Source organism: Camelus dromedarius, chromosome 17 (assembly GCF_036321535.1).
Source record: "Camelus dromedarius isolate mCamDro1 chromosome 17, mCamDro1.pat, whole genome shotgun sequence".
NCBI lineage: Eukaryota > Metazoa > Chordata > Mammalia > Artiodactyla > Camelidae > Camelus > Camelus dromedarius.
The window spans coordinates 32,131,374-32,157,621 of record NC_087452.1 but is presented as its reverse complement, the minus strand read 5'-3'; the positions used below and the strand labels follow the sequence as shown (position 1 = coordinate 32,157,621).

Here is a 26,248-nt window from a genome sequence, read left to right as displayed (position 1 = left end):
GGGTCTCAGGATGGAGGTAGGCAGACAGGGGTGAGGCCCGGGTGAGACAGGAGGGAAGGAGGCAGAGCACAGCCATTAAAAGAATGACACAGCAATTAGCACCAAGAGAGCGGAAGATTCAACTCCCAGGAGACCTTGAGGCCCAAGATGGTGGGAGATTCAACCTCCAGGGGACCTTGAGCTTCATTAAACCCATTGTAAAGTATTAGTATGGTGAATGACCCACCTGCATAACAGTGAGAGGTCAAAAAGAGGGCGGTGGCCCAATTCCTAGGAATCTGCGCCCCTTCTCCAAAGTAGCTGGAATAATCCTCCCACTTGCTAGCATATAAAAACTAGCAACACTGCTCTCTCTGCTTTCTGAGATGGCCCACATTCTGTCTATGGAATAAATCTCTAAACAAATGTACTTTCACTCAACTGTGGCTCGCTCTTGAATTCTTTCCTACATAAAGCCAAGGACCCTCACTTTCGTGGGATGCATCCCAGGGACTCAACCCAGACCTGGAACATGGCCTCGCACTCCCTCATTTTTTCCTGTATTACAGTGAAAAGATGAATGAATGGACTCCACCCCCAGAGCCCACTATCCTTCCCCGACGAGGTCTTGGCAGCTGGCTTTTGAGGTTAGGTCCAAGACCCCATCGTGGCCCAACTTGCATCCTTGCTCTAGGGCTTGGGGGGGGGGTGTCACCCACAAAAGACTCTTCCTCTTTGGAAAATACTTGAATACCTAGTGGTCCCCAGCCCAACTCTGACCCCAGTGTGGGCGCTGGAGACCTGGAGCCACAACAGAACCCGAGTTTACCTCACCAGGAGAGGGGCCCTGGCCCAAGAGACACATTCACTTACATTGGGCGTCAGATCTGGGAGGTCTGGAGGGTCTCCATATTGGTTGTTCAGGGTGTTGTGGGATCGGGGGAGTTCAAGACTGGATAGTCCTGGGTAGCTGACATAATTCAACTCCTAACACCAACCATAAGAGTCACCAGTTGCAGGCTTCGCCTTAGGAAAGGTCATACCTCAGTCTAATGTCTTCCCTGTGGCCAAAGGCGATTCCCAGTACAGGACACAGCAGTGACCCAGCAGCAGCCGATATTCCCAAGAGCTGCGGGATGAGTCATCAGCTAAGAGAGAGGGTCTACTTACTACATCCACACAATCACTACCGCCCACCCCTTCACATCACTCAGAGGTACTTGCTTTCCATAGCAAGCTTTCACCAAGTTAAAAAACAGCTTCTTTGGGATTCAGGTGGTCTTGTCTCCTGGGAAGACTTAGAAGAGGGACAAACTTCAGTCCCTACTGCTCCAGTTTATTTTGAAGCCATTACTCACACTCCTTTCCCTCCTTCCTCCACCACCCTTTCTAGAATCCCCCTCACCTTTGACTAGCATTTCTGCCAATCTAGGCAGTGTCTGAAGGGGAGCAGTGATTCAGACCCTCATCCTTGAGGGATCGGGTTCTCTGGTCACCATGTACTTCTTAAGCCATGGCTGTATGCGTCTACCATTACACCTGGGAAGCAAAAGCATCGAGAGATCTTCCAATGAATCACTCAAGCAGCATCCTTAGTCTTCCCTACCCCCATAGTGTAGCCGCAGCCCCCTCGCCTTCTCCTCAGAATCAGGGTTAATTATCCCTGCCAGTATGGTGACCCCTTTCATCATCTGCTTGTCTCCTGACAAAATGAGTCTGAAGTGACCAGGTCACAGCTAGAGCTTTAAGTTTAACAGGACTCCTACTATGACCCCTAACGACTGCCTTCGCTGTCTACAAACTAGAACCTCCAGTGAGATGGAGCCTCAAGTTGCAGGGACAGAAAGGACAAACACACAAGCGGACCAGTACAAGGTATGGTCACAGGGGCACACCATTTCCATGCATCAGTTCTGAGACACATACCTCCTACCTGTTAGGGACTCAGCACCGTGATAATGGGCGTGGATTTGGGGCTTGGGTTCGCAAACTACAGCCTGTGGGTGAGGCAGGCTCTTTGCAGCTGAAGCAATCCCTGAAGGGGCTGACGGCTGCAGTCAGCACTCCCAGGAGCTGAGACAACAAGTCTTTCCTTGAAGGGGAGTCTGAGTAGTGCATCTCCACATCCACCATAAGCAAGATCTGTTTGAGCCAGCGTGAGTCTCATTTTTTAATGGGGGATATTACTAACTCACATTTATTGATACCTAATATGTAAGGACTTATTCCCATCTTACTTTGTGCGTTAAATCTATCATTTTTTTCTTATGGTCTGTTTTTCTTTCCTTATCTTTTGTTAGATTAAGTTTTCAATGAGTTTTGAGATTGGTGAGTATTTTCCCCACTACTGCTTTAGAAACTGTGGCAGAGACTGCTGAGTTGCTTACCCATATCCACACCTCACTTACTCCTCACCAAAAGATCTGCCAGTTTATTGGGGTTGGCAACATGCTTACTTAAATGAATGACATTTCCCAGCCTCCCTTGCAGTTGGAAGGGTCATGATACTCACTGGCCAATGAGATGTTGCTGGATGAGTTTTTTGGGAAGCTCTTTAACAACTCAAATGGTTGGATTTTTTTTTTTTTTTTTGCCATTTCACCTTTTTAAATATTTTATTTATTATTGTATTTTTTGTTTGTTTTGGGGGGAGGAGGTAATTAGGTTTATTTTTTTAGAGGAGGTACTGGGGAATTGAATCCAGGGCCTTGTGCATGCTAAGCATGTGCTCTAGCACTTGAGCTACACCCTCTGGCCCCTTTGCCCTTGTACCTTAACCCTATTCTCTGAAATACAGACACGATGGCCAGCACTCTGGTAACTATTTTGAGATTATGAGGACAAGGGTCACCTCCCTGAGATGGTGGGGAGGGAGTGAGATAATAGTAGCTTAGTCCCATGATGGTATCCCATACAAGGCCTGGGCTGCCCACTCTCAGATTTCTTTTATGTGATGTAAAAATTTCCAATTTTTTCGACTCACTATATTTTAGAGTTCTGTTAGCTGAACACAGTTTCTAATTTATATGGTTATACATCTTATCCCTTTTCCTCTGATAAGACTTACACTTAAACACGTACTTAATTTTACATTGTGGAGTTCTTGGAGCAAATCAGTACATCGCTCTTCTGCCCCAAGCACATAAGAACTTTACCCCAATTTTCTTTTCTCTACCCATTGCCTCCAGCAACCTCCCATGTCAGTATCTTCTAAACTGCTATTCATATTTTTAGAGAAATATGCATTCTTATAGGAAAATCTTGTCTGCAACAAAAAATTTTACACATTTAGGGGAAGGGTGTAGCTCAGTGGCACTGTATGCTTAGCATGCAATCAATCCCCAGTACATCTATTAAAATAAATAGGAGAAAAGTATAGCTCAGTGGTAGTGTGTGCTTAGCATGCACGAGGTCCTGGGTTCAATCCCCAGTACCTCCACTAAAAATAATATTAATTAAAAGATACATAAAGACCTAATTACACCCCCCCCAAAAATAAATTTTACAAATCCATACTCACTACTTCTCATGTCATTCTCCTGGATTTGTTTTTGTCACAGAATTCATTTCCCAGAAAGACTTTCAGAGACTTTTGATGTAAACTTTGAGTTAGTAAGTCTTTGAATGAGTGAAAATGGTTTTTTGTTTTGCCCTTACCCTTGAATAATGTGTTAGGTCGTCTATCAGTCAGTCTTTCAATTTCTTTTCTTGCAGAGCCCTGAGGATGTCACTCCGCTTTCTCCTTGCACCAGCATTGCTGCTGAGAAAGCCGATCGCAACCTGAAACTTATTCTTTAGTGGATAGTTTTGCCAATTTTCTTTCTCTCTAAATATTCAGTTATTTTCTCTTCATCAGCTATGAGATTGTGCTGCAACCTGTTGGGAGCTCCATCTGTTTTCCTTCACCTTTTGAGGGCAATCAATCCGTCTCTAAGCTCTGGGAGGCTCATTAATACTTTGAATGTTCCTGCTCTCCATCTCTGTTCTCCCTTTCTCAGGAACACTAATTCAACCACGACTGGAACTTCTGGGTTTTTATTTCCTATTTTTAGCCTCTTCATTTCTCTGCCCTTTGGTGCTAAATTCCAGGAGGATTTCTCACGTCAAATTTTCCACTCTCCAATCTGCACCTTAGTTACATCCACTCTGCTCTTTATCCCATCTGTCAGGTTTTAATTTGAACACTGTTTCATTCTAAGATCTATAAATGACTCTTTTTAATAACACTTTACTTGTTTGTGGCCAAGATATCTTCTCCCATTCACTGAGAATATTAATTTCACTTCTTTAAATTGCCTTCTTAGTCTTTCCATTGGCCACCATGTTTCTTATTGGTGAATTTTCATGCTGTTGGTTTCCTCCCAGGCTTGGTGATTCCTGGTTGGGTGCTCATCTTTGTTTTGAGAATCCTCCCGTGCCTGCTGATGCCATGTCCCTAATTCCACAGACTGAAGGCGAGGTGTGGGGTGGGCTGAATTCGGTCTGAGTCATTAGACTGGGCAGTGCAACACAGGTGCACCTGGTGGGGAGAGCCACCATGGAAGAACAGAATAGGGTGTGGATTTCCTAAGAGCAGGAATAAAGTGTTGGCAAAGGAGGGGTGCCCAGCACAGAACCCGGGCAGGGGAAAGAGGGGGGCCTGCTGGCAGCGTCAGAACCCATGCAGGGAGAAGAGTGTCAGACCACCAGTTGAGCCATGAGCTGGACCCAGGCAGTGGAGGTCTGTCACCCCCTTCCGTCCTTGGAATGTACGTTCTGCCCAACATTCCCAGAGGCACTTTCAAGGATGCAGCGTTAAGAGAGCATGTTGTTGTTGAGAACATCTGGATGGTACACACGATGACTGCATCCCAGTAAGGCCTCTATTTAAACTTTCAAGATTCTGGCAAGCAAGTACCGAGATCTACTTGTCTGTTGCCGCCCAAGAGAAGACTTGAAAGTTCCCCTACTTAGTAAACCTGCCACTTACCAATCTGATGTGGTCTGCTTCTTTCTTCGGTCTTTTCTTGCCCTCTTGAGTACCAGAACCAATTTATGAACCAACAGGAGCCACAATCAAGAGCTTGGGGTGGGTGGGCTCCTCTCAATCAGGGGGTGGGGAAATGAGCCCTGAGCAACCAGACCCAGGTGGGTGAATTCCAGGCCAGTGTGCTGCCATTGGCATCACAACACTCACACAACCTTGCAGAGAGGAACCATGTGCACAGACCAAGCATGAAAGATGCTCCCCAAGTTGGTGACATGGCAGATCTGTACCCTCAACTTTCCTACCTATGTCAGACACTGCTAGTCAATCACAGTCTCTGCTCAGTCTGGACAAGGGCGGACAATCGTCCTCCCTGACAACCTTGGGGCCTCAGAAAACCCCTGCTGGTTCCTCAGAGCTAGCCTATGAGATGCCAAGTATTTGCTATCAATGGCTCTGACCAGCATCAAGCAGAGAGGCTGGGAAAGATCACTTCACTGCTTTATTGGAAGGGGGATACACTCTGTCACAATGCAAGGCCCTGAGCCCAGCAAGATCTCGAGTTCGAGATGCAGCTGGTTGGCCGTGACTCTGTAGTGGCCCTTGATGAAGCCCCGGGAAGCGCAGGAGTGGCACCTCCAGTAGGCCTGGATGATGCGGGCAGCACTGAGCAAACGGCAGTAGCGCCGACGGATGCGCCACATGCGGACCCAGGACTGTAGCCTGACTGCTGCCCACTCCTTCTGAGTAAAGATCTCCAGGGCTGCCCGCCGCCTCCTTTGGTCCAGCTTCACCAGTGTTTGCTTCCACCAGGACTGAATGATCCACACCTGGAGTGCCGCGTGCAGCAGCGTCCTGCGCACCAGGGTGCCCCGCCACCAGGCCTGGATCTTGACTACTTCTGGATAACTGACAGGAGGCCTATTTGGGGTTCTTGGGATCTAGTAAGAAAAAAGAGGAGACATTTGGAGAATATACCCCACCCCCTCCAGCCCCAGGGTGTACCAGTAAGGGACCCTGATGCCCTATCAGCAATCAGCCCTTCTTCTGAACCTCAGGAGAACTGGGCAAGACACTGGCAAGAACCAGAAGACCAGGTACTTGCCCCATCTCTGCTCCCGTCTAGTTAATGAACACAAACATATCACATTAAGCTCTGAATCTCAGAGTTCCTGTCTGTAAAATGGAAGTATATCTGTCCAGGCTACCCAGTTTTACATGGGTCAAGTTGGCCGCCTGAGGGCAATAATGCCATGATCAAATGGTTATCATATTCCACCTGAGCATGCCTACTTGAACAGGACCCATGACCCTTCCCCTTAGACCCCACCCACCTGCTGGAGCATCGGCATCCTTTGTTAATCCTACCCTTTAATCCTTGACTCCAGCTCCAATCCACAACCTGCTCTCTTCCTCTGTAATACCACAGTATTAAAGGTTTCTCCCACGTCATAAAGTTCTACCTCTCACCTCTTCCCCATCTTCACTTCTCTTGACTTTCACACTTGAAACCTTCATGAGCGAGCAAACGTACATGCACACATTCAAACACCGCCCCCCACTGATTAAGCCCAGCTTCCCATATGGTGGCCATTCCATTCTGCAAACAGAGCTCCCACATTCCCACCCCCAGCCCTGCGGCATCTGGGTGGGGGGATCATACTCTACTGGGTCTATTGGTAGCACCATCCACTCCCTTTGTCACAACTATATTTTGGGGAAAGAACACAGACAAAAATGAGTTTATTCCTGTTCTTAGCTCTGAAACATACAAAAGAAACTAGCAACCAGCATAAGACACAAAACCAGAGACTTCCAAGTCAGGGCTCCTCCTACCTCCGCCTTCTTCTCTAAGGTCGGTGGTGGTGCTTGCACTGGCGGTAAAGAGGTCAGCCCCTCATTCTTCAGAGGCTCATTTTCAGCCTGTTCATTTATTGTTTTAGGCTGGTCCTTCTCCTGCAATCAGCAGTTAGGGGAAAGGCACGAGTGAGGCTCAGTAACCCACACAGACCCAGGTTCCAGGGCTTCCCAGAGTATGCAGATGTCAGGGGGATCCTCTCATCCCAAGAGATCTATGGGGTCATCCCTAAAGAGTCTAGTGTGTGGGTCTCTCTCTTACTCACCATTGGTCCCACATGGATTGGGTGTAGATGGTTCAAATCCCCTCAGGTCTGTGTTCCTCTAGCCATGGCATAGAGACAAAGAATGGAGAAGGGAGACCTATGATGTCATAAGGGCACTTATGACTCAAGCACCAGGATGGCTCCCAACAGTTGAGCCCCTACAAGGAGAAGACAGAAGTGCTGTCTATTCTTTTCTGCTGGAAATGGCCAAAGCCCTGGCTCCAACAGCAAGACACCAGAAATGGTGGCCTACTGATGTGAAGGTGGATAGTCGGTCATTGGTGACTTCCCCAGTTGGTAAAATTGGGCATTGATCTTATGGTTTACAGTCCATTCATACAATACACTACAACATAACTATTGAAAAATAATGAATTTGATCTATATGTACTGATGAAAAAGTGTACCCAAGATGTATGTAAGTGAAAAAGTTGAACATCATTATGACTCCATTGATGTAAATAAAACCATGAAGGTACATAATTATACATATACGTTATAAATGCAGATGAAGGGGGAGGAAGGTATATTTGCCAAACCGCTACCAATGACTGTCTTAGACCCATCCATGCAATGCCCAGGGAACTCTGTGAGGCCCCCAGGAGCAGCCATTCACCCACATACTCCCCTACCTGTGGCAGACTCCCTGTGTGGGCCCCTGAGGATGGTAAGTAGGAGACGTTGCAGATGATTCATGAGCATGCGTAGAAAGCCGGTCCACTCTGCAGGGTCCGGAGAAAGCACACAGGCTTGAGCACCACCCTAGGGAAAGCAAAGGAGGCTATCAGAATCCCACCTGGCTTTGGGGGATTGAGGGAAGGCACACATTCTTAAGAACTCCCCACCCCACCCTCAGAGGGAACATGAAGTGTGGAGCAGGTGTATCCACAGAAAAGCTCAGAGAAAGCCTCAGATTCCCTCCTAGGAATTCTGACAGAAAAAGAAAGGAGCAGAAAGCTAATTTAAAGAAATAATAGCTGAGAACATCCAAATCCAGCAAGAGATTTAGGCATCCAGTTCATGACACTCATAGGTCCCCCAGGTTCAATCCAAAGCCATATTATAGTAACATTGTCTAAAATCTCATCTCCTTGTGACTACAATGAAACCACAACTGATTGCCAAACAACCATTAAAAAAAAGACTGGAATCTAGCAAAAAATATCGTATTCAACTGGAAACGTAAAGGGGGAACCACAGCAGGACGGTAGGAAGGACATGCTCACAATATAATCGGGCCCCATACCCCCAGGTGGGTGATCCACAAGCTGAAGAATAATTAAGTCGCAGAGGGCCTCCCACAGGAGTGAGAGCTCTAAGCCCCATGTCAGGCTCCCCAGGCCGGGAGGAGGAGGAGACCCCAGGACATCTGGTTTTGAAGCTCCTGGGCTTAGCTCCAAGAGCCCCACAGGACTGGAGGAAACAGAGACTTCATTCTCTTGGGAAGCATACACAGAATCTCATGTGCACCAGGTCCAAGGGCAGAGGCGGTAATTTCATAGGAACCGGGGCCAGACCTGCCTGCTGGTTTTAGAAGGTCTCCTGGGGACTTAGGGGACAGCTGCAGCTTGCCCAGGAGACATAAAGGCTGGTGGAGGACTTTCCAGGAGTGTTCATCTACATGTGCTTTCCTAGAGGCTGACATCTTGACTGGATCATTAGCACCAAGACATAGCCCCAACACCCTGTAGGGAAGCCTCAGGCCAAACATCACCCGTCAACAGACTTCCTAAGCCACAAACGCCTCTAGACACGGCCCTACCCCACAGAGGTCCAGGACTAAGCTTTACCTGTCAGTGGGAACACACACACACTTCTGCCAGGAAACCTGCATAAGGCGCTAGTCCAGCCTCATCCACGAGAGGGCAGACACCAGAAATAAGAAAACAGCAGCCCCAAAGCCTGTGGAAGGAATCCACAAACCCAGTCCAGACTCTGCCCTGGGACCCGCTGGACCGTGGCCCTTGGATGACAAGAGAAGAGTGTACTCCTGGGACGCATAGGACGTTTCCCACAGAGGGCCACCTCTCTCTAAGGTTGACAAATGGAACTAACTTACCTCAAAATACAAATAGAAAGATAGACAATATGAAGCAGCAGAGGAATATCTCCCAGGCCAAAACACAAGATAAAATCCCAGAAGAAGAAATAAGTGATGAGGAGATAGGCAATTTATCTGAGAAAAAGTTTAAAGTAATGATGGCGAAGATGTTCAGAGAACTCAAGAGGAGTACAGGTGCACAGAGTGAAGTTTTTAGCAAAGAGTTGAAAAATATAAATACCAAAACAGAGCTGAATAAAATCACTGAAATGTGTAACACACTAGAAGGAATCAAGAATTGACTAAATAAGGCAGAAGAACGGATCAATGAGCTAGAAAACAGATTAGTGGAAATCATTAGAACAGAACAGAGAAAAGAAAAAAGAATGAAAAGAAATGAGGATAGTTTAAGAGAACTCTGGGATAACGTGAAGCACGCTATTCGCATCATGTGGGTCCCAGAAAAAGGAGAGAGAGAGAAAAGGCCCAAAAAATTTTTTGGAGAGATAGTAACTGAAAACTTGCCCAACTTGGGAAAGGAAACAGTCACCCAAGTCCAGGAGGCACAGAGAGTTTCACACAGGATCAACCCAAAGAGGAACACACCAAGGCACACGGTAATCAAATTGACAAAAAATAAGGACAAGGAGAAAATATTAAAATTAGCAAGAGAAAACCAACAAATAACACACAAGAGAACTCCCATAAGGTTATCAGCTGATTTTTCAGCAGAAACTCTACAGGCCAGAAGGAAATAGCACAATATATTTAAAGTGATGAAAGGGGAAAACTTACAACTAAGAATACTCAATGCCACAAGGCTCTCGTTCAGATTTGATGGAGAAACCAAAAGCTTCACAAACAAAAGCTAAAAGATTTCAGCACCACCAAACCACCTTTACAACAAATGTTAAAGGAACTTCTCTAGTCATCAAACCATAAGAAAAGAGAACAAAAGAAGAAAGAGAAAAAAAAAAAAAAAGACCTACAAGAGATTGCTTTGGCTGTTCCGGGCCTTTTATGGTCCCATACAAATTTTGGGAATTGTTCGTTCTAGTTCTGTAAAAAACGTATTTTGACAGGAGTTGCACTGGATTGCTTTGGGTAGTACGGCCATTTTGATAAGGTTGATTCTTCCAATCCTAGAGCACAAGGTATCTTTCCAATTTTTTGTATCTTCAGTTTCTTTCATCAGTGGTTTTACTGTTTTCAGAGTACAGGTAATCTCCTTGGTTGAGTTTACGTCTAGGTATTTTATTGTTTTTGATGCAATGGAAATATTTATACCAGGTATAAAACTCCGGTTTTTGAAGTGAAAAGAAAAAAAAAGTAAATGCAGGACTGCAAATGATACAATATTTTTCTTTTTTATGGGTGAGTTGTATTCCACTACATATATATGCTGCATTGTCTTTGTCCACTCATCTACTGATGTGCACTTGGGATGCTTCCATACCTTGGCAATTATAAATAATATTGCCATTAATAGGAGGGTGTATGTATCTTTTTGAATTAATTCTTATTTTGTGGTTGGCTTTATTCCTTTGATAGAGATGTAAGTTTAAAAACCTAAAGCTCTAAACATTCTTGGAAACAATAAACAGTACATACACGTAAGTTTTTTAAAACATGGGTATATTGTATGTATGTATTTACATGCAATGCATTGTTATGTGCAAATTATAACAATTCTACCTCATAAAACTGAAAAATGAAAAAACTGTCTAAAATTAAAGACAAAAAAGAATTTTAAAAGCAGCAAGGGGAGAAAGAAAGTTCATACATACAAAGAAAGTTCCGTAGGAAATGAATTTCCCGCAAGCTTACCTGAGCCATGGCTCCAGCAGGGCCCACGGGGAACAGGAGAGCAAACGCAGGGCTGGCAGGGAGAGAACAGAACTGAGCGCGCGGGCTGGAGGAACAGGGCCCCGGCCTGGCTTCCCGTCGCTCCGCATCCACCGCCCTCGTCACACGGTCCAGACGCCGTCACAGCGCCGTCCCACCACGGCCCCGTCCCGCCACGGCGCGGGCTCCGAGCCCGGAGCTGACCCGCGCGCAGCGCCACCCCCCTTAATGGGCCCAGCTCGGGTCTTCCACCTGCGCGCCGGCCTGGCAGGCCTGGTGTCCGCGAGCTCGGGATGGAGCCGAGCCCAGCGCACTCCGGCGTGGCTCGGGCAGGGCGGGCCCTCACCTACCCCAGCCCGCGCGGTCAGGTTCTCGGCTCTGCGATAGGGACCCGGCGACAGCGCCCCGCAAACCGCGCCTTCCAGAGCCTCAGGGACCAACCGCCACTAAGCCGCAGGCCTGGAACAGCTTTGCTACCCAGGGTCCACCGCGGCCTCCGCGCGGACGCACCCACGTACTACAACTACCAGGACGCCCCGTGCACAGGAGGCGCAGCGCCAGGGCCCAGGGAAGCCACACTTCCCAGGTTCCACCGCGGCCTCCGCGCAGGCGCCCAGAGCACAATTCCCAGTACGCCCCGCGCGCAGGAGGCGCAGAGCGCGGGCCTCGGGCAGCCACGCTTCCCAGGGTCGACCGCGGCCTCAGCGGGAGGCCAGGCCCTCCGCACTCAGACGACTACAACTCCCAGAACCGACTGCAGCCCAGCACTTCCATCCAGGGCCTCCAACCCTGACAGCCGTCGTGGGCGGTACCGCCGTCGCACAGGGCCGCAATTCCCAGTTCGTGGAACCTGCGGTGTGTACAGCCCGCGAGTCTTGGTGTCCTGCGCTCCGTAAGCGCGGTGGGCTCGGTCCCGGGCGTGTGGCGGAGGTTTTGGGACCTGATCTTTACCAGCTCGTGATCGAGTGGGGCAGGATGGGGCTAGACTTTGGGTGGAGATGGGAGGGTCAGGAGCGCGTCAGGCCCGTCGCAACAGGGAGCAGTGTCCAGGTGGAGGGACAATTTACTTGTGAGTTTGTGTGAAAGGGAGACTCAGGAAAGAAAAACAGCCCGTGAGAAGCACTGAAAGAGAAAAAAGGAAGAAATTAATTCGCTGGCCCGGTGAAAAGCGGTCCAGGGAGAGGCGGTATGAGAGCAGACTGGAAAGTACGCGGGGCCTCGCGCCCGCTGTGCAGAAGGAAAACACGGTTTATCTCCAGGGGGTGTGACGTCCTCTTGGCGGTACAGGGCGCAGCGCTTGGGTGAGATGTTTGCAGCAGGCCGTTCCTTCAAACCTCGTCTACCACTGTTTCTCACCTGCTCATGACCAGCTCGACGATACCACGGATGACTTGCCCAGATCTCTTAGTTAATCACTTTATTTCATTAAGATGATAAACACAAGAAAAGACAAATTTAGGAAAGAAATGGATTCGTCTGGGGACATGTTGAGAGTGACGTGTGTCTGTGTTTAATCTTAACTACTAAGCTTGTCCAAACTATTCTCACCCGCAGTCTTGTGTAGCTCCACCATTTTCTCCAAATCTTCTCTTCATTCAGAATTCGGCCTAATGTTTATAAAAGCATTTCCAAACATACTCCTCTGCTTGACATGATTTGATGGCTTTTGATTGCCCTGAAGCGAAGGCAAAAGTCCTTCACATGGTCCCTGAGGCTGTGCGCGACCTCACCTGTCTTTTCTCCGCCTCTTGCATTGCTTTCCTCCTCTGGCCGAGCTGACTTTGTTTCCCCAGTGGCCGCGAGAATGTGCTCCACCCCCGAAGAGGTTGTAGGTGCCTTCACAGCACGACTTGATCAGGGCATTTCAATTTATCGTTCATATTTCAACTCAAGCAACTTGTTTTTTGAAGATAGGTTCTCTGATTCCAGTGTGATCTCTGAACAAGGCTCCTTTGGTTGTAAACTCTCATGGGATCTACACTTTCGTTATCACTTAAAATAATTTGCAATTATGTTTGTAAGTATATATGTGTATTCATGATTATCTGTCTCGCTAGGCTCCAAGCATTATGAATCTAAGACTGTTTTGTGCAGAGTGAGGATTCAATGAATGACAAATGAATATTATCAAAGTTTAACTTTGTCGTATGTTGAGTTAAAACGTCTTGTTTGAATTTACTTTTCATGAGAATAAACAGATCTGTTTATTGACTAGTTCTTATTTCTCTGCTGTGAAATACCTGTTCATATCCTCTGCCTATTTTTCTATTAGGATCCCTGTGTTTTTATTATTGTTTTTATTATTGGGGGGGTAATTAGGTTTATTTAATTTTCAATGGAGTTACCGTGGATTGAACTCAGGACCTCATTCATGCTAAGCATGCGCTTTACCACTGAGCTATACCCCTTCTCCGGTGTTTTTGTCATTGATTTGTAGTTCTTTGTGTGGTGGGATTTTATAACTTTCATATCTATCTTGCAGATACAGAATATTCTCACAAGATATCACTTGTATTTTGTCTTAGTATGTAGTAGGACTGTGTGTGCTCGTGCGTGCGCGCACGCACGTGCATGCTGTACTTTGAAATTTTATGCAGTCCAATCTGTGTCTTTTCCCGTCAGACTTCTGAATTTCTCTCATTTAGAAAGAGTATCCACATAGTAAGTTTTTAAATATATCCTAAAACCCACAAACTTTTGGTCAATTAATCTTTGACAGAAGAAGCAAGAACATACAATGGAGTAAAGACAGTCTCTTCAGCAAATGGCGTTGGGAGAACTGGACAGCTGCAGGTAAATCAATGTAGTTAGAATACTCCCTCACACCATACACAAAAATAAACTCAAAATGGCTTAAAGACAGAACACGCTAAACCTCTCAGACGGAAACATAGGCAAAACATTATCTGACATAAATCTCAGCAATGTTCTTCTAAGGCAGTCTACCCAGGCAAAAGAAATAAAAGCAAAAATAAACAAAGGGGACCTAATTAAACTTAAAAGCTTTTGCACAGCAAAGGAAACCATAAGCAAAACAGACAATCTACAGAATGGGAAAAAATATTTGCAAAAGATGAGACTGACAAGGGCTTAATCTCCTGAATATATAAACAGCTCACACAACTTAAGAAAAATACAAACAACCCAATCCAAAAATGGGCAGAAGACCTAAACAAGCAATTCTCCAGTGAAGACATACAGATGGCCAATAGGCACATGAAAAAATGCTCAATATCACTATCAGAGAAACGCAAATCAAAACTACAATGAGGTATTACCTCACACCAGTCACAATGGCCATCGTTCAGAAGTCCACAAAAGATAAATGTTGGATAGGGTGTGGAAAAAAGGGAACCCTCCTACACTGTTGGTGGGAATGTAGTTTGGTGCAGCTGTTATGGAAAACAGTATGGAGATTCCTCAAAAAGTTAAAAACAGACTTACCATATGATCCAGCAATCCCACTCCTGGGCATATATCCGGAGGGAACCTTAATTCAAAAAAGACACACGCACCCCAATGTTCATAGCAGCACTACTTACAATAGCCAAGACATGGAAAAACACCTAAATGTCTGTTGACAAATGATTGGATAAAGAAGTGGTGGTATATTTATACAATGGAATGCTACTCAGCCATAAAAAATAATAAAATAATGCCATTTGCAGCAACATGGATGGACCTAGAGATTCTCATTCTAAGTGAAGTAAGAGAAAGAATAATACCACATATCACTTATATGTGGAATCTGGGGTAGGGGGGAGACAAACGAACTTATTTACAAAACAGAAACAGACTCACGGGCATAGAAAACAAACTTATGGTTACCAGTGGGGGAGGGGTGGGAAGGGATAAACTGGGAGTTTGAGATCTGCAGACACTAACTACTATATATATATAAATAGATAAACAACAGGTTTATACTGTATAGCACAGGGAACCATATTCAATATCCTGTAGTAACCTATGGTGAAGACTATGGGAACAAATGTATGTATGTTCCTATGTGACTGAAGTAATGTGCTGTACACCAGAAATTGACACATTGTAAACTAACTGTACTTCAATAAAAATATATAAAATAATAATAAAAAAATATACCCTAGATGGGTGGGGATACTCAGTGGTAGAGCTCATGCATGAGGTCCTGGGTTCAACCCCTAGTACCTCCATCAAAAATAAATAAATTTTTTAAAATAAAATAAGATAAAAATAAGATTAAAAGTTTAAAAATTATAAAGTAAAATAAAATATACCGTATATTCTTCTAATAGTAAATCTTCTGTCTGGGTCTCTTTCAGGACCCTCTGTTTTGTCTCCCTGATCTGGCCATCTGTTCCTTACGTATCAGACTGTTTTAATTACCAGAGCTTTCTGATAGGGCATGTCTCCTCTTACCCTCTTCTCTAATTTTTCTGGGTTAGTCTTATGACTTTGCCTCTCTGGACAAGTTTTAGAATAATCTTGCCTTATTCCTACAGAAAATTCACTGGGGATTCAGTGTGAAGAGAGAAACAACATGTTTCCTATAAGGGAACAGTTAAATGTCAGTGGATTTCTCATTTGGAGTCATAGAGGCCAGGAGATGGCACAACCTTTTTCAAGTACTGAAAAAAATACTGTAATTCTTAATTCTACATCTTAATTATTAATCCTATACCTTAATTATGTATCTATCAAAAATACTCTTCAGAAATGAAGGGGAAAGAAAGACCTTAAAGATGATGAAGACCTTCAGATAAAGGAAAAGTAAGATTTTGTCACCAGCAGGCCTAACCCTGAAGACTGACTAAAGGAAGTCCTATAATTATAAAGGAGATGATAATAGGAGGCGGGTTAGGTGAAAAAAAAAAACTTAAAAAGAAAAAAAATTGTGGTATACTTATATAATGGGCTACTACTCAGCCATAAAAAGAATAAAATAATGTCATTTGCAGCAACATGGATAGACCTAGAGATTGTCATTCTAAGTGAAGTAAGCCAGAAAGAGAAAGAAAAATACGATATGATATCACTCATATGTGGAATCTAATAAAAAAAGAAAAAAGAGGACACTAATGAACTCATCTACATAACAAAAATAGACTCGCAAACATAATCTCATGGTTACTGGGGATAAGGGGGTGGGAAGGGATAAATTTGGGAGTTTGAGATTTTCAAATGTTAACCATTATATATAAAAATAAATAAAAAATGAGTTTCTTCTGTGTATCACAAGGAACTATACTCAGTATCTTGTAATAACATTTAATGAAAAAGAATATGAAAACGAATATATGTAATATCTCTGGGACATTATGCTGTACCCCAGAAATTGATACATTGTAACCGACTATACATCAATAAAAAATAAATAAAAATAAAAATAAATTTCCCAGCAGAAATGTTGTACACCAGGAGAGAGTAGAATGATTATATTCAAAGTGCTGAAAGAAAAAAAAAGCCAACTGAAAATACTTTTCCCATGGGGGAAAAAAAAAGAATACTTTTCCCAGGAAAGCTGTCCTTTAGAAATGAAGGCAAGATAAAAGACTTTCCCAGATAGAAGCTGAGGGAGTTCACCACCACTAGACCAGCCTTACAAGCAATGCTGAAAGGAGTTCTTCAAGCTGAAATGAAAGGACACTAATTAGTAGAGGAAAACATGCAAATATAGAGCATGCTGGTAAAAGTAAGTAGAGACTTTTCAAATTCAGAATAGTCTAATACTGTATACGGTGGTTTGTTAATCACTTAACTCTAGTATGAAAGTTAAATGATGAACGTATTAAAGACAACTACAGCTACAATAATTTGTTAATAGATACCCAGTATAAAAGATATAAATTGTGACATCAAAAAGAAAACTAGGGAGAGGAGTAAAAGGATAGAGTTTGTGTATGCAGATGAAACTGTTATCACCTTAAAGTAGAATATTGTAATTATAAGATGTTTTATGTAAGACTCATGGTAACCACAAGGCAAAAATAACCCACCACGTATATAGCCGACTAATGTTTTACAAGGAAGCCAAGAATATGCAATGGGGAAAGGACAATCTCTTCAATAAATGGTGCTGGGAAAACTGGATATTCACATATAAAAGAACGAAATTGCACCTTATCTCACACCAATCATGAAAACCAACTTGAAACAGATTAAAGACTTAAACATTAAGACCTGAAATCATAAAACTCCTAGAAGATAACAAAGAGAAAATGCTCCTTGACATTGGTCTTGGCTATGATTTTTTTAATGACACTAAAGCACAAATAACAAAAGCAAAAATCAACAAGTGGTACTGTATCAAACTAAAAAGCTTCCGCACAGCAAATGAAACAAACCACAAAATGAAAAGGCAACCTATGAAATGAGGGAAAATATTTTCAAACCATCTGGTAAGGGATTAATATTAAAATATATAAGGAATATGTACAACTCAATAGCAAAAATTTAATAAACTAATTTAAATTTAGGCAAAGGACCTGGATAAACATTTTTCCAAAGACACACAAATGGCCAACAGGTAGATGAAAAGATGCTCAACATCACTAATCATCAGAGAAATGCAAATCAAAACCATAATGAGGTATCACCTCATTCCTGTTAAAATGGTTCTTATCAAAAAGACAAGAGAAGCGGTTAAGTGTACATAGCTCAGTGGTAAAGCATGTGCTTCATGAGCACAAGGTCCTGGGTTCAATCCCCAGTACCTCTATGAAAGAAAGGAAGAAAGAAAGAAAGATAACAAGTCGTGGTGAGGATACAGAGGTAAGGGGACTCCTGCGCACTGTTTGTGGGAATGTAAATTGATACCGTCAACAGATGACTGGATAAAGATGTGATGTGTCAGACAGATGGACAGAGTAGGAGAGAGGAGACAGAGAGAGAGTCTGGAATATTACTCAGCAATGAGAAAGAAGACATTTGCAACAATATAGAGGAACGTAGAGGACATTAAGTGAAATAAGTCAGTCAGAGAAAGAAATACTGTCTGATATCACTTATCTGTGGAATCATTAAAAAAAAAAATCACATTCACAGACACAGAGAAGAATGGTGGTTACCAAGGCCAGGGGGTTAAGAAGATGCAAAGATGCTAGTCAAAGGATACAAATCTTCATTATAAGATAAGTAAGTTATGGGGATCTAATAATACACAGCACAGTGGCGATAGTTGATAATACTGTATGTATACTTGAAATTTGCTAAAAGGGTATAAGCATTCTCACAGGGAGCAGAGATGGTAACCATGTGATGTGATGGATGTGTTAATCAACCTGACTGGTAATCATTTCACAAAGTATACTTATATCAAATCAGATAGAACTATTAAGAAAATTTAGCAAGCATGCAAGATACCCAAGGTATTGTATGCATGTATCTGTGAATATACTAAAAACCATTGAACTGTGCACTTTAAGGGGGTGAATTGTATGGTGTGTGAATTATTTTCCAATAAAGCTATTTAAGAATAAAAATTAAAATTGCCCCCAAAACTGAAAGATTAAAAGGCAATATACAAAAATCAACTGTATGAACAGTTGGGAAATTACTGTTACAGAAGTGCAAGTTGAACGATTTACATTAATTGATTTCAAGACTTACCGTCTGGAAACAATATAAAGTTACAGTAATCAGGACAGGTGGCATTAGTGTAAGAAGAGACAAACAGATCAATGAAATAGACTAGAGAAGCCAGAAATAGACTCACATTTACACAGTCTATTGATTTTTTGATTGTATCAAGATAATTCAATGCAGAAAGGAAATGCATTTTTCGATGGAAAAAAAAAGAATCTTGACCCTTAACATCATAGACAAAAAAAAAAAAAAAGACAAAATGGCTCATAGATCAAAAAAAAAAACAAACCTAAAGCTAAACCTATAAAGCTTCTAGAAGAAAACCTACCAGAATTATTTTGTGACCTTGGAGCTGACAAAGATTTCTTAGGACAGAGAAAGCACTAAGTATAAAATACTGATAGACTGGATTTTATTCAAATGAAAACCACCTGTTCATCAAAAGATGGCACTTTAAAAAGTCACCAGCTGAGGAAAAGAACATTTGTAATACATATATGTGACAAAGAACTCATAACCAGAATATAAGAACTTCCACAACTCTATAATAAAGACAAACAAACCAATAAAAATGGACAAAAGGCTTAAACCAATACTTCATAAAAGAAGATACAAAAATGGCCACTAAACACGTGAAAAGTTGCTCGACATCATTATTCATTAGGGGAAGGCAAAATTTAAACCACAGTGGGATACCACTACATATCCATTAAAATGGCTAAAATGAAAGAAAAAAACTAAAAACTATATGTTGGCGAGACGGAACAACCAATTTGGAATTAGTTTGGCTGTTTCTGATAAAATGAATCATACACCTACACCGACTCTATGATTGAGCAATTCCACTCCTAAGTATTTGCTCCGGAGAAACGAAAACATACGTTCACAAAAAGTCTTGTACTGGACACTCGTAGCACTATATTCATGATAGCCAAATACTGAAAAGACGTCAAATGTCCATAAAAAAGAGAATGGGTAAGTAAATTTTAAAAGAATACCCATAAAATGAAATACTATTCAACTATAAAACTATAAAAAGTAAAGAACTAATGATACATGTAATGACATGGATAAATCTTCAGTTGAGTAAAAAAAAGGAAAGAAAGAAAAAGAAAAAGAGCCAAATACGTTTTACAGAACATATATAATTTCATTTTTATGAAGTTTTAAAACATGCAAAACTAATCTACAGTGATAGAAATCAGAACATTGGTTTCCACTGGGAGTTGAGATTGATTAGGAAGAGGTACAAAGGAACTTTCTGGAGTGACAGAAAGATTCTGTAGCTTGATGAGGTGCAGATTATGGACTATATGCATTTGTCAAAACTCATTTAACTGCACATTTAAGATTTCCTCATATCACTATACACAAATTATACCTTGATTTTTTTTTAGATGAAGTTGAAATAAAGACATTTTCAGAAAAACAAGAGTTATGCTACTTTATCACCAGCAGATTTCCACTATAAGAAATGCTAATGGAAGCCCAGAACAGCAGGCAGAAACACCACCCAGTGGTGGTCAATGTGCAGGTAAACAGTAGAGGCCATCTCTTAAAATTTCTTTAAAATACTGCTGAGTCCACAGACATAAAGAACAAACTTATAGTCACCAGGGTATAAAGGGGGTGGGAAGGGATAAATTAGGAATTCAAAATTTGCACCTCTTGGGGAGTGATGGAAATGTTATCTATCTTGACTGTGGCGGTGGTTTCATTGGTGTATATATCTTAACAAAATTCATCAAATTGTACATCTGAAGTATGTGTAGTTTACTGTACAGGAATCATAACAAAGCTGTTAAAAATAAATAAAATAAAAACTGTTGAGTCCAGCACTGGCAAGATGGAGTAAGTGTACTCTAGCTGATACTTCCTATTGAATACAACTAAAACATCTGGAGTATATAAAAAAAAAAAAAAAAACAAAAATCTGGACTCTGAATAGTAAACACTAGCAGGCTGACTGGGAAAGAGGGTCAAAACCTGAAGAATAATCAGTTCTAGTTTCCAGGTTAAAGTTGAGGGCAGCTCAAAATGCAGAATTTTGCAAGTGCAGACAGCAAATAATCCAAGAGAAAGCCCTTCTTTTTCACCAGAGCATAAGAAAAAGACACCTCAAGCCAGAGATTATAGACAGCATTTGTTTTCCTTTTTTTTTTTCTTCTGTCTTTCTTTCTTCTCCCCTGGCTCTGCCCCAAGGTTAAGCTACAGAGCTGTGTTGCTACAGTGGTAGTGCTATGAACTCCAGAAAACCCATCTCCTTGGCTACAGTAAATGCCCAAGATACAATTCAAAATTGCTCATATGAAAAGCCAGGAAAATCTGATTACTTCTCAAGGGAAAAAGCAATCAATTAATGTTATAAATATCAGACAAATACTTTTAAGTGCTTATTATAACCAACATCCATGAGCTAAAGATTGAACACTTTCTAAATGAATGGAAAGATAGGGGTTCTCAGAAGAGACAAACTAAGACAAAACAAAGCAAAAAAGGAACTAATTGCAAGTTTTACCACTGTAAAATACAACGCCTGAAAGAATTCACTAACAGTCTCAATAGCAGAATGGAGAAGACATAGAAATCAGTCAGTGAACTTGAATATAGAGCAATAGAAATATCTGAACAGAGAGAAAAAAAGATTTAAAAAAAATAAAAAGAGCCTCAATCATCTGTGGAATTATATCAAAAGATCTAACATCACATTATTGGAGTCCCAGAAAAAAAGGAGAAAGAAATCGGATAGAAAAAATTTTTGAAGAAATAAAGCTAAAAACTTCCCAAATTTGGCTAAAGGCGTAAATTTACAGAGTCAGTCTCAGCAAACACCAGAAAGGATATACTCAGTCAACAAAAATAAATAAACAACCTGATTCAAAAATGGGGAAAACACCTGGAGACATTTTTCCAAAGAAGATATACGAATGGTCAATAAGCACAGGAAAAGATGCTCAACATCACTAATCATTAAGGAAATGTAAGTCAAAACTACAGTAAAACACCACCTCACATTTATTAGTATGGCTACTGTTAAAAACAAAAAAACAAGCAGAAAACAAGTGTTAGTCTTTCAGTGCTGGTCTCAGCCTGTCACTAACCAATGCTGTGGCTGGACCAGCCCTTGCGGTTCCTGTTACAACTGCAAGGCGCCCTTCAGCAGTAACTATCAGGAAACTTTGAAAAAAAATAGAGGTTTATTATTTAAAAGACGTGGAAGTTACATAGCATACCTGGTGCCACACAGCGAGGTTGCAGGAATAATGAGAGTGCTCAGGTCTGGGGTTCTGCTATCACTGGGGTTGAGGGTGGGGACCTATGGTTTCACGTTTGGTTAATTTAAAGCTTAAGAGTAGGAGAACTTAAAGCCTGGGAAGAAAACAAACAAACAGCCCAATGGTTAGTTATTGAAATCACCCAAGATTGCTAAAACAAAGAAGACTTGGGAGTGGGGAACCGCTGGCTCTTTCTCTAGTTAAGTCTCTGGCAATGTGTTTATTCAAGTAGCCAGCCGTCTTTGAAGGGACTGCCTCTTTGAAATGGATGCCTCAGCAACAAAGCTTAAATCAGGCACTTACATTACAAAACAAAACAGAGCAAAAGGAGACCTGTCAGGGATTACACTACAGTTGGCCGGGATGTGGAGAAATTGAAACCCTGTACACTCTGGATGGGAATGCACAATGGGACAGCCACTGTGGAAAACAGTGTGGAGCTTCCTCAAAAAATTAAAAATAGAATCACTGTATGATCCAGAAATTCTATTTCTAAGTATATACCCAAAAGAAATGAAAGCAGGGTCTCAAAGAGATATCTGTACATCCACATTCATGGCAGCATTATTCACAGTAGCTAAAACGTTGAAGGAACCCAAGTGTCCGCTGCCCAATGAATGGATAAGCAAAATGCATATACATATACATAGAATGGAATATTATTTAGCCTTAAAAGGGAAGGAAATTCTGCTATGCGCTACAACATGGATGAACCTTGAGAACATTATGCTAAGTGACATAAGCCAGTCACAAAAAGACCAATACTGTATCATTCTACTTATATGAGGTACTTAGTCACAATCATAAAGACAAAAAGTTGCCAGGGGCTGTGGGGAGGGGAGAAGGAGGAGCTATTGCTTAATTGGTATAGAGTTTCAGATCTACACAAGTTATGGGGAGGGGTGATGATGATGGCTGCACAGCAATGTGAATATATTTAATACCTCTAACTGTACACCTAAAATGATTAAGATAGTAAATTTTATATTACATACATTTTAATACAATAAAAAAAGAGAAAAGAGATACACTCAAGAAAACCAAGGCCAGAAACATCATAATCAAACTGATGAAAACTAAAGATAAAGGAAAAAAATCACAAAAGCAGCCCAGAGGAAAAATGATTCTAACGACTGTGGATATTTTATCACAAACCATGGAGACCAGAAAACAGTGAAACAATATCCTTAAAGTGCTTAAACAGAATACCTGTCACCCAGAATTCTATCTATAGCCAGCAAAAATATCCTTCAGGTGTAATTGTGACATAAAGACCTTTTCAGGTGATAGAAATAAGCAACTTCACTGCTGGCAGACTTGCTCTTAAAGAAATGTTAAAGGCAGTTCTGCAGAAAGAAGGGAAATAATGCCAGAGAGAAACCTGGGACTTCAGTAACAAAGACAATACAACAGAAATATCTTGAGTAAATATAATAGATTATTTTCCTTGTAAGTCCTTTAAATCTTGCTATAGCATTGTCTGGTGGGACTCTCAAGGATATGTGTAATACGCATGGCAACTATTACATAAAAGGATGAAGGTAAAGGGTTGTGAGGTTTCTACATTTTACTTCAAGTGGTAAAATATTAATTCTAAGTAGACTGCGAAGAGTTAAGTATGTATATTGTAATCCCTGGAGCAAACACTACTTAAAAAAAGGAGAGAGCCAAAAGATATATTAAAATGGAACACTAAAACATATTCAAATAACCCCAAAAAAATCAAGAATGGGGGTAGGGGAAAGGTATCAGAAGGAATTCACAGAAAACAAAAAAATATAATGTAGACTTAAATCAAATGATATCAATAATTATATTAAATGTAAACAGTCTAAGTATGGCAAATAAAAAAGGTATTATAAGATTGGTTATTTTAAAAAGACAAATTATAGGCTTTGTAAAAGAAACCCATTTAGAATGTAGTTTGGAGCAGCCATTATGGAAAACAGTACGGAGATTCTTCAAAAAACTAAAAATAGACTTACCATATGATCCAGTAACCCCACTTCTGGGTATATATTCGAAGGGAACTCTAATGCAAAAAGATACATGCACCCTAGTTTTCATAGCAGCACTATGTACAATAGCTAAGACATGGAAGCAACCTAAATGTCCATCGACAGATGACTGGATAAAGTTGTGGTATATTTATACAATGGAATGCTACTCTGCCATAAAAAAGAATAAAATAATGCCATTTACAGCAACATGGATGTCCTTGGAGAATGTCATTCCAAGTGAAGTAAGCCAGAAAAAGAAAAGACAGAAAATTACCATATGATCTCACTCATATGTGGAATGTGAAAAATAAAAAAAAAAAAGGACACTATGAACTCATCTACAAAACAGAAACAGACTTGCAGACAATCTTATGGTTACTGGGGAAAGGGGGTGGGAGGGGATAAATGTGGGAGTTTGAGATTTACAAATGTTAGCCGCTATATATAAAAATAGATTTTTAAAAAGTTTCTTTTGTATAGCACAGGGTACTATGTTCAATATCTTGTAATAACCTTTAATGGAAAAAAATATGAAAATGAATATATGTAGGTATATGCATGACTGGGACATGGTGCTATACACCAGAGATCCACACATTATAATCGACTGTACTTCAATAAAATAAATAAATAAATAAATAAATAAATAAATAAATAAATAAATAAATAAAAGAAACCCACTTAAAATATAATAATGTAAGCAGGTTAAAAGTAAGAGTCATTAATAATAAGTAAACGAACAACCCAGTTAAAAATAGGCAGAGGACTTGAACAAAGATTTCACCAAAGAGGATGGCAAAGTAAGTGCATGAAAAGATACTGAACATCATTAGTCACTATGGAAATGTAAACTAAAACCACAATGAGATGTCACTATGTCCCTATTAGAATTACTAAAATTAAAAATCTTGACACCACAAAGCACTGGCAAGAATGAGTAACCAGAATGCTCAGAGATTGCTGGTTGTAATGAGAATACAGTCACTCTGCAAAATGGTGTGGCAGCTTCTTATAAAGGTCAACATATACTTACCGTATGACCCAGCAATTATGCTCCCAGTCATTTGTCCTAGTGAAATTAACTTACATAAATGTTCACAGCAGCCTTATTTGTATTAGCCATAAACTGGAAATAACCCAAATATCTTTCAACAATTAATGAATAAACACCAACGCTGGAACATGCGCAAAAAGGAACATAACTCAGCAGTACAAAGAAACAAACTATTGATACACACAACTCATATGAATCTCAAAGACATTATGCTAACAGACATTACACCGTCTCAAAAGATCGTATACTGTAGGATACAGGACTTTCCAATGATCCCAAGGCCCCACCTGCACCTGCCCTGCTGAAATCTCCAGCTGACCCTCCCCACCTTCCCATCATCAGCCACAATGGCCACCTCTCTGCTTCTCTTGTCTTGGAGCCTTTGCACAGGCTGTTCCAGGTGTGGGGATGCTCTTCCCCCAGATCTTCCCATCATTCGGGTCACACTCAATGTGCTTCTCCAGAGTGACCTAAGAGACCACCCACACCAGTCTCTGCCCTCCTGCCCAGGTTTCTCTCTTCATAACACCAATCTGAATTTGTGTTACGTGTGTGCTTGTTTACACATCTATGGTCCTCCACTTGAAAATGTTTCTGTTCACATTTCTGGATCCCTACAGCCTAAAACAGGGGTATCACTGGAATTTAGTAAAGTCTTGTTGAACAGATGGATGGATGAACATGCTACACAGAGGATGGGATAGTTTTCCAAGAGAAATGGAAATTCCCTTTCCAGGAAAGGAAATGAGTACATGGCAGAAAAAAAAAACATACCAGGGATGGAGGGTATAGCTCAGTGGTAGAGTGCATGCTTAGTATGCATGAGGTCCTGAGTTTAAGCCCCAGCACATCCATTAAAAATCATCATCATCATCAATAAAAACCTCATTACCTACCCTTTCCTCAAAAGAAGATTAAAACACACACACACACACACACACACACACACACACACACACACACACACTCATAACCAGGACAGGTAATACTGTCATCATCGCCAGGAAGTGGCATCACCCTTGCCACTGCCACCAGAGGGTACATCCCAGGACTGCAGAAAGATGAAGCCCAGGATGCAAGATCTAGGCCGATTCTGGGAAGGTGGGATGCCAGCCCCACTGCCTTCACCTCTTAGTCTCCGTTTGTCAGGGCTGGTGGGAGCATCCCTGAGAGTGCTATATGGGAGGATGGTGGGTAGAGCTGGGTCAGAGATTCAGTCCTTACTCCTAGTCGCATTCTCAAGCAGGGGGAAGGAACAGTGGATACTAGCTTCTTATCTGATGTTCAATGTGGGGTCTAGTCACTCAATCCTTGACTCCTCCTGGACCCTCAGAGTCTGATACTGCCCTCTAGCAACATCCTCTAGCTACTCAGGAGCAGAAGACCACAGGTCCAGCAGGAG

General features: G+C 41.8%; 1 protein-coding gene and 1 non-coding gene across 6 annotated transcripts; one reads left to right on the top strand and one right to left on the bottom strand.

The window, feature by feature from the left end:
- Positions 1 to 5,425: 5,425 nt before the first annotated feature.
- On the bottom strand, positions 5,426 to 11,437 carry LOC105093653 (IQ domain-containing protein F1). Of its 5 annotated transcripts, none has more exons than XM_010985538.3 (6): positions 11,305 to 11,437; positions 10,937 to 10,988; positions 7,701 to 7,830; positions 7,069 to 7,226; positions 6,782 to 6,901; positions 5,426 to 5,886 (listed from the first exon to the last, which is right to left on the bottom strand). In XM_010985538.3, the coding sequence occupies exons 4-6, from the start codon at positions 7,069 to 7,071 to the stop codon at positions 5,440 to 5,442; spliced, it is 570 nt and encodes a 189-aa protein (XP_010983840.3). In that variant the 5' UTR covers positions 7,072 to 7,226; positions 7,701 to 7,830; positions 10,937 to 10,988; positions 11,305 to 11,437; the 3' UTR covers positions 5,426 to 5,439. The 5 variants fall into 5 exon arrangements, with proteins under 5 accessions (XP_010983840.3, XP_010983849.3, XP_031326302.2 ...); XM_010985547.3 differs by having other exon boundaries at positions 7,069 to 7,126; XM_031470442.2 differs by having other exon boundaries at positions 11,301 to 11,431.
- Positions 11,438 to 17,583: 6,146 nt separating this feature from the next.
- TRNAM-CAU (transfer RNA methionine (anticodon CAU)) lies at positions 17,584 to 17,651 on the top strand. The gene has a single exon. It is a non-coding gene; the product is annotated as a tRNA-Met (tRNA).
- Positions 17,652 to 26,248: the final 8,597 nt, after the last annotated feature.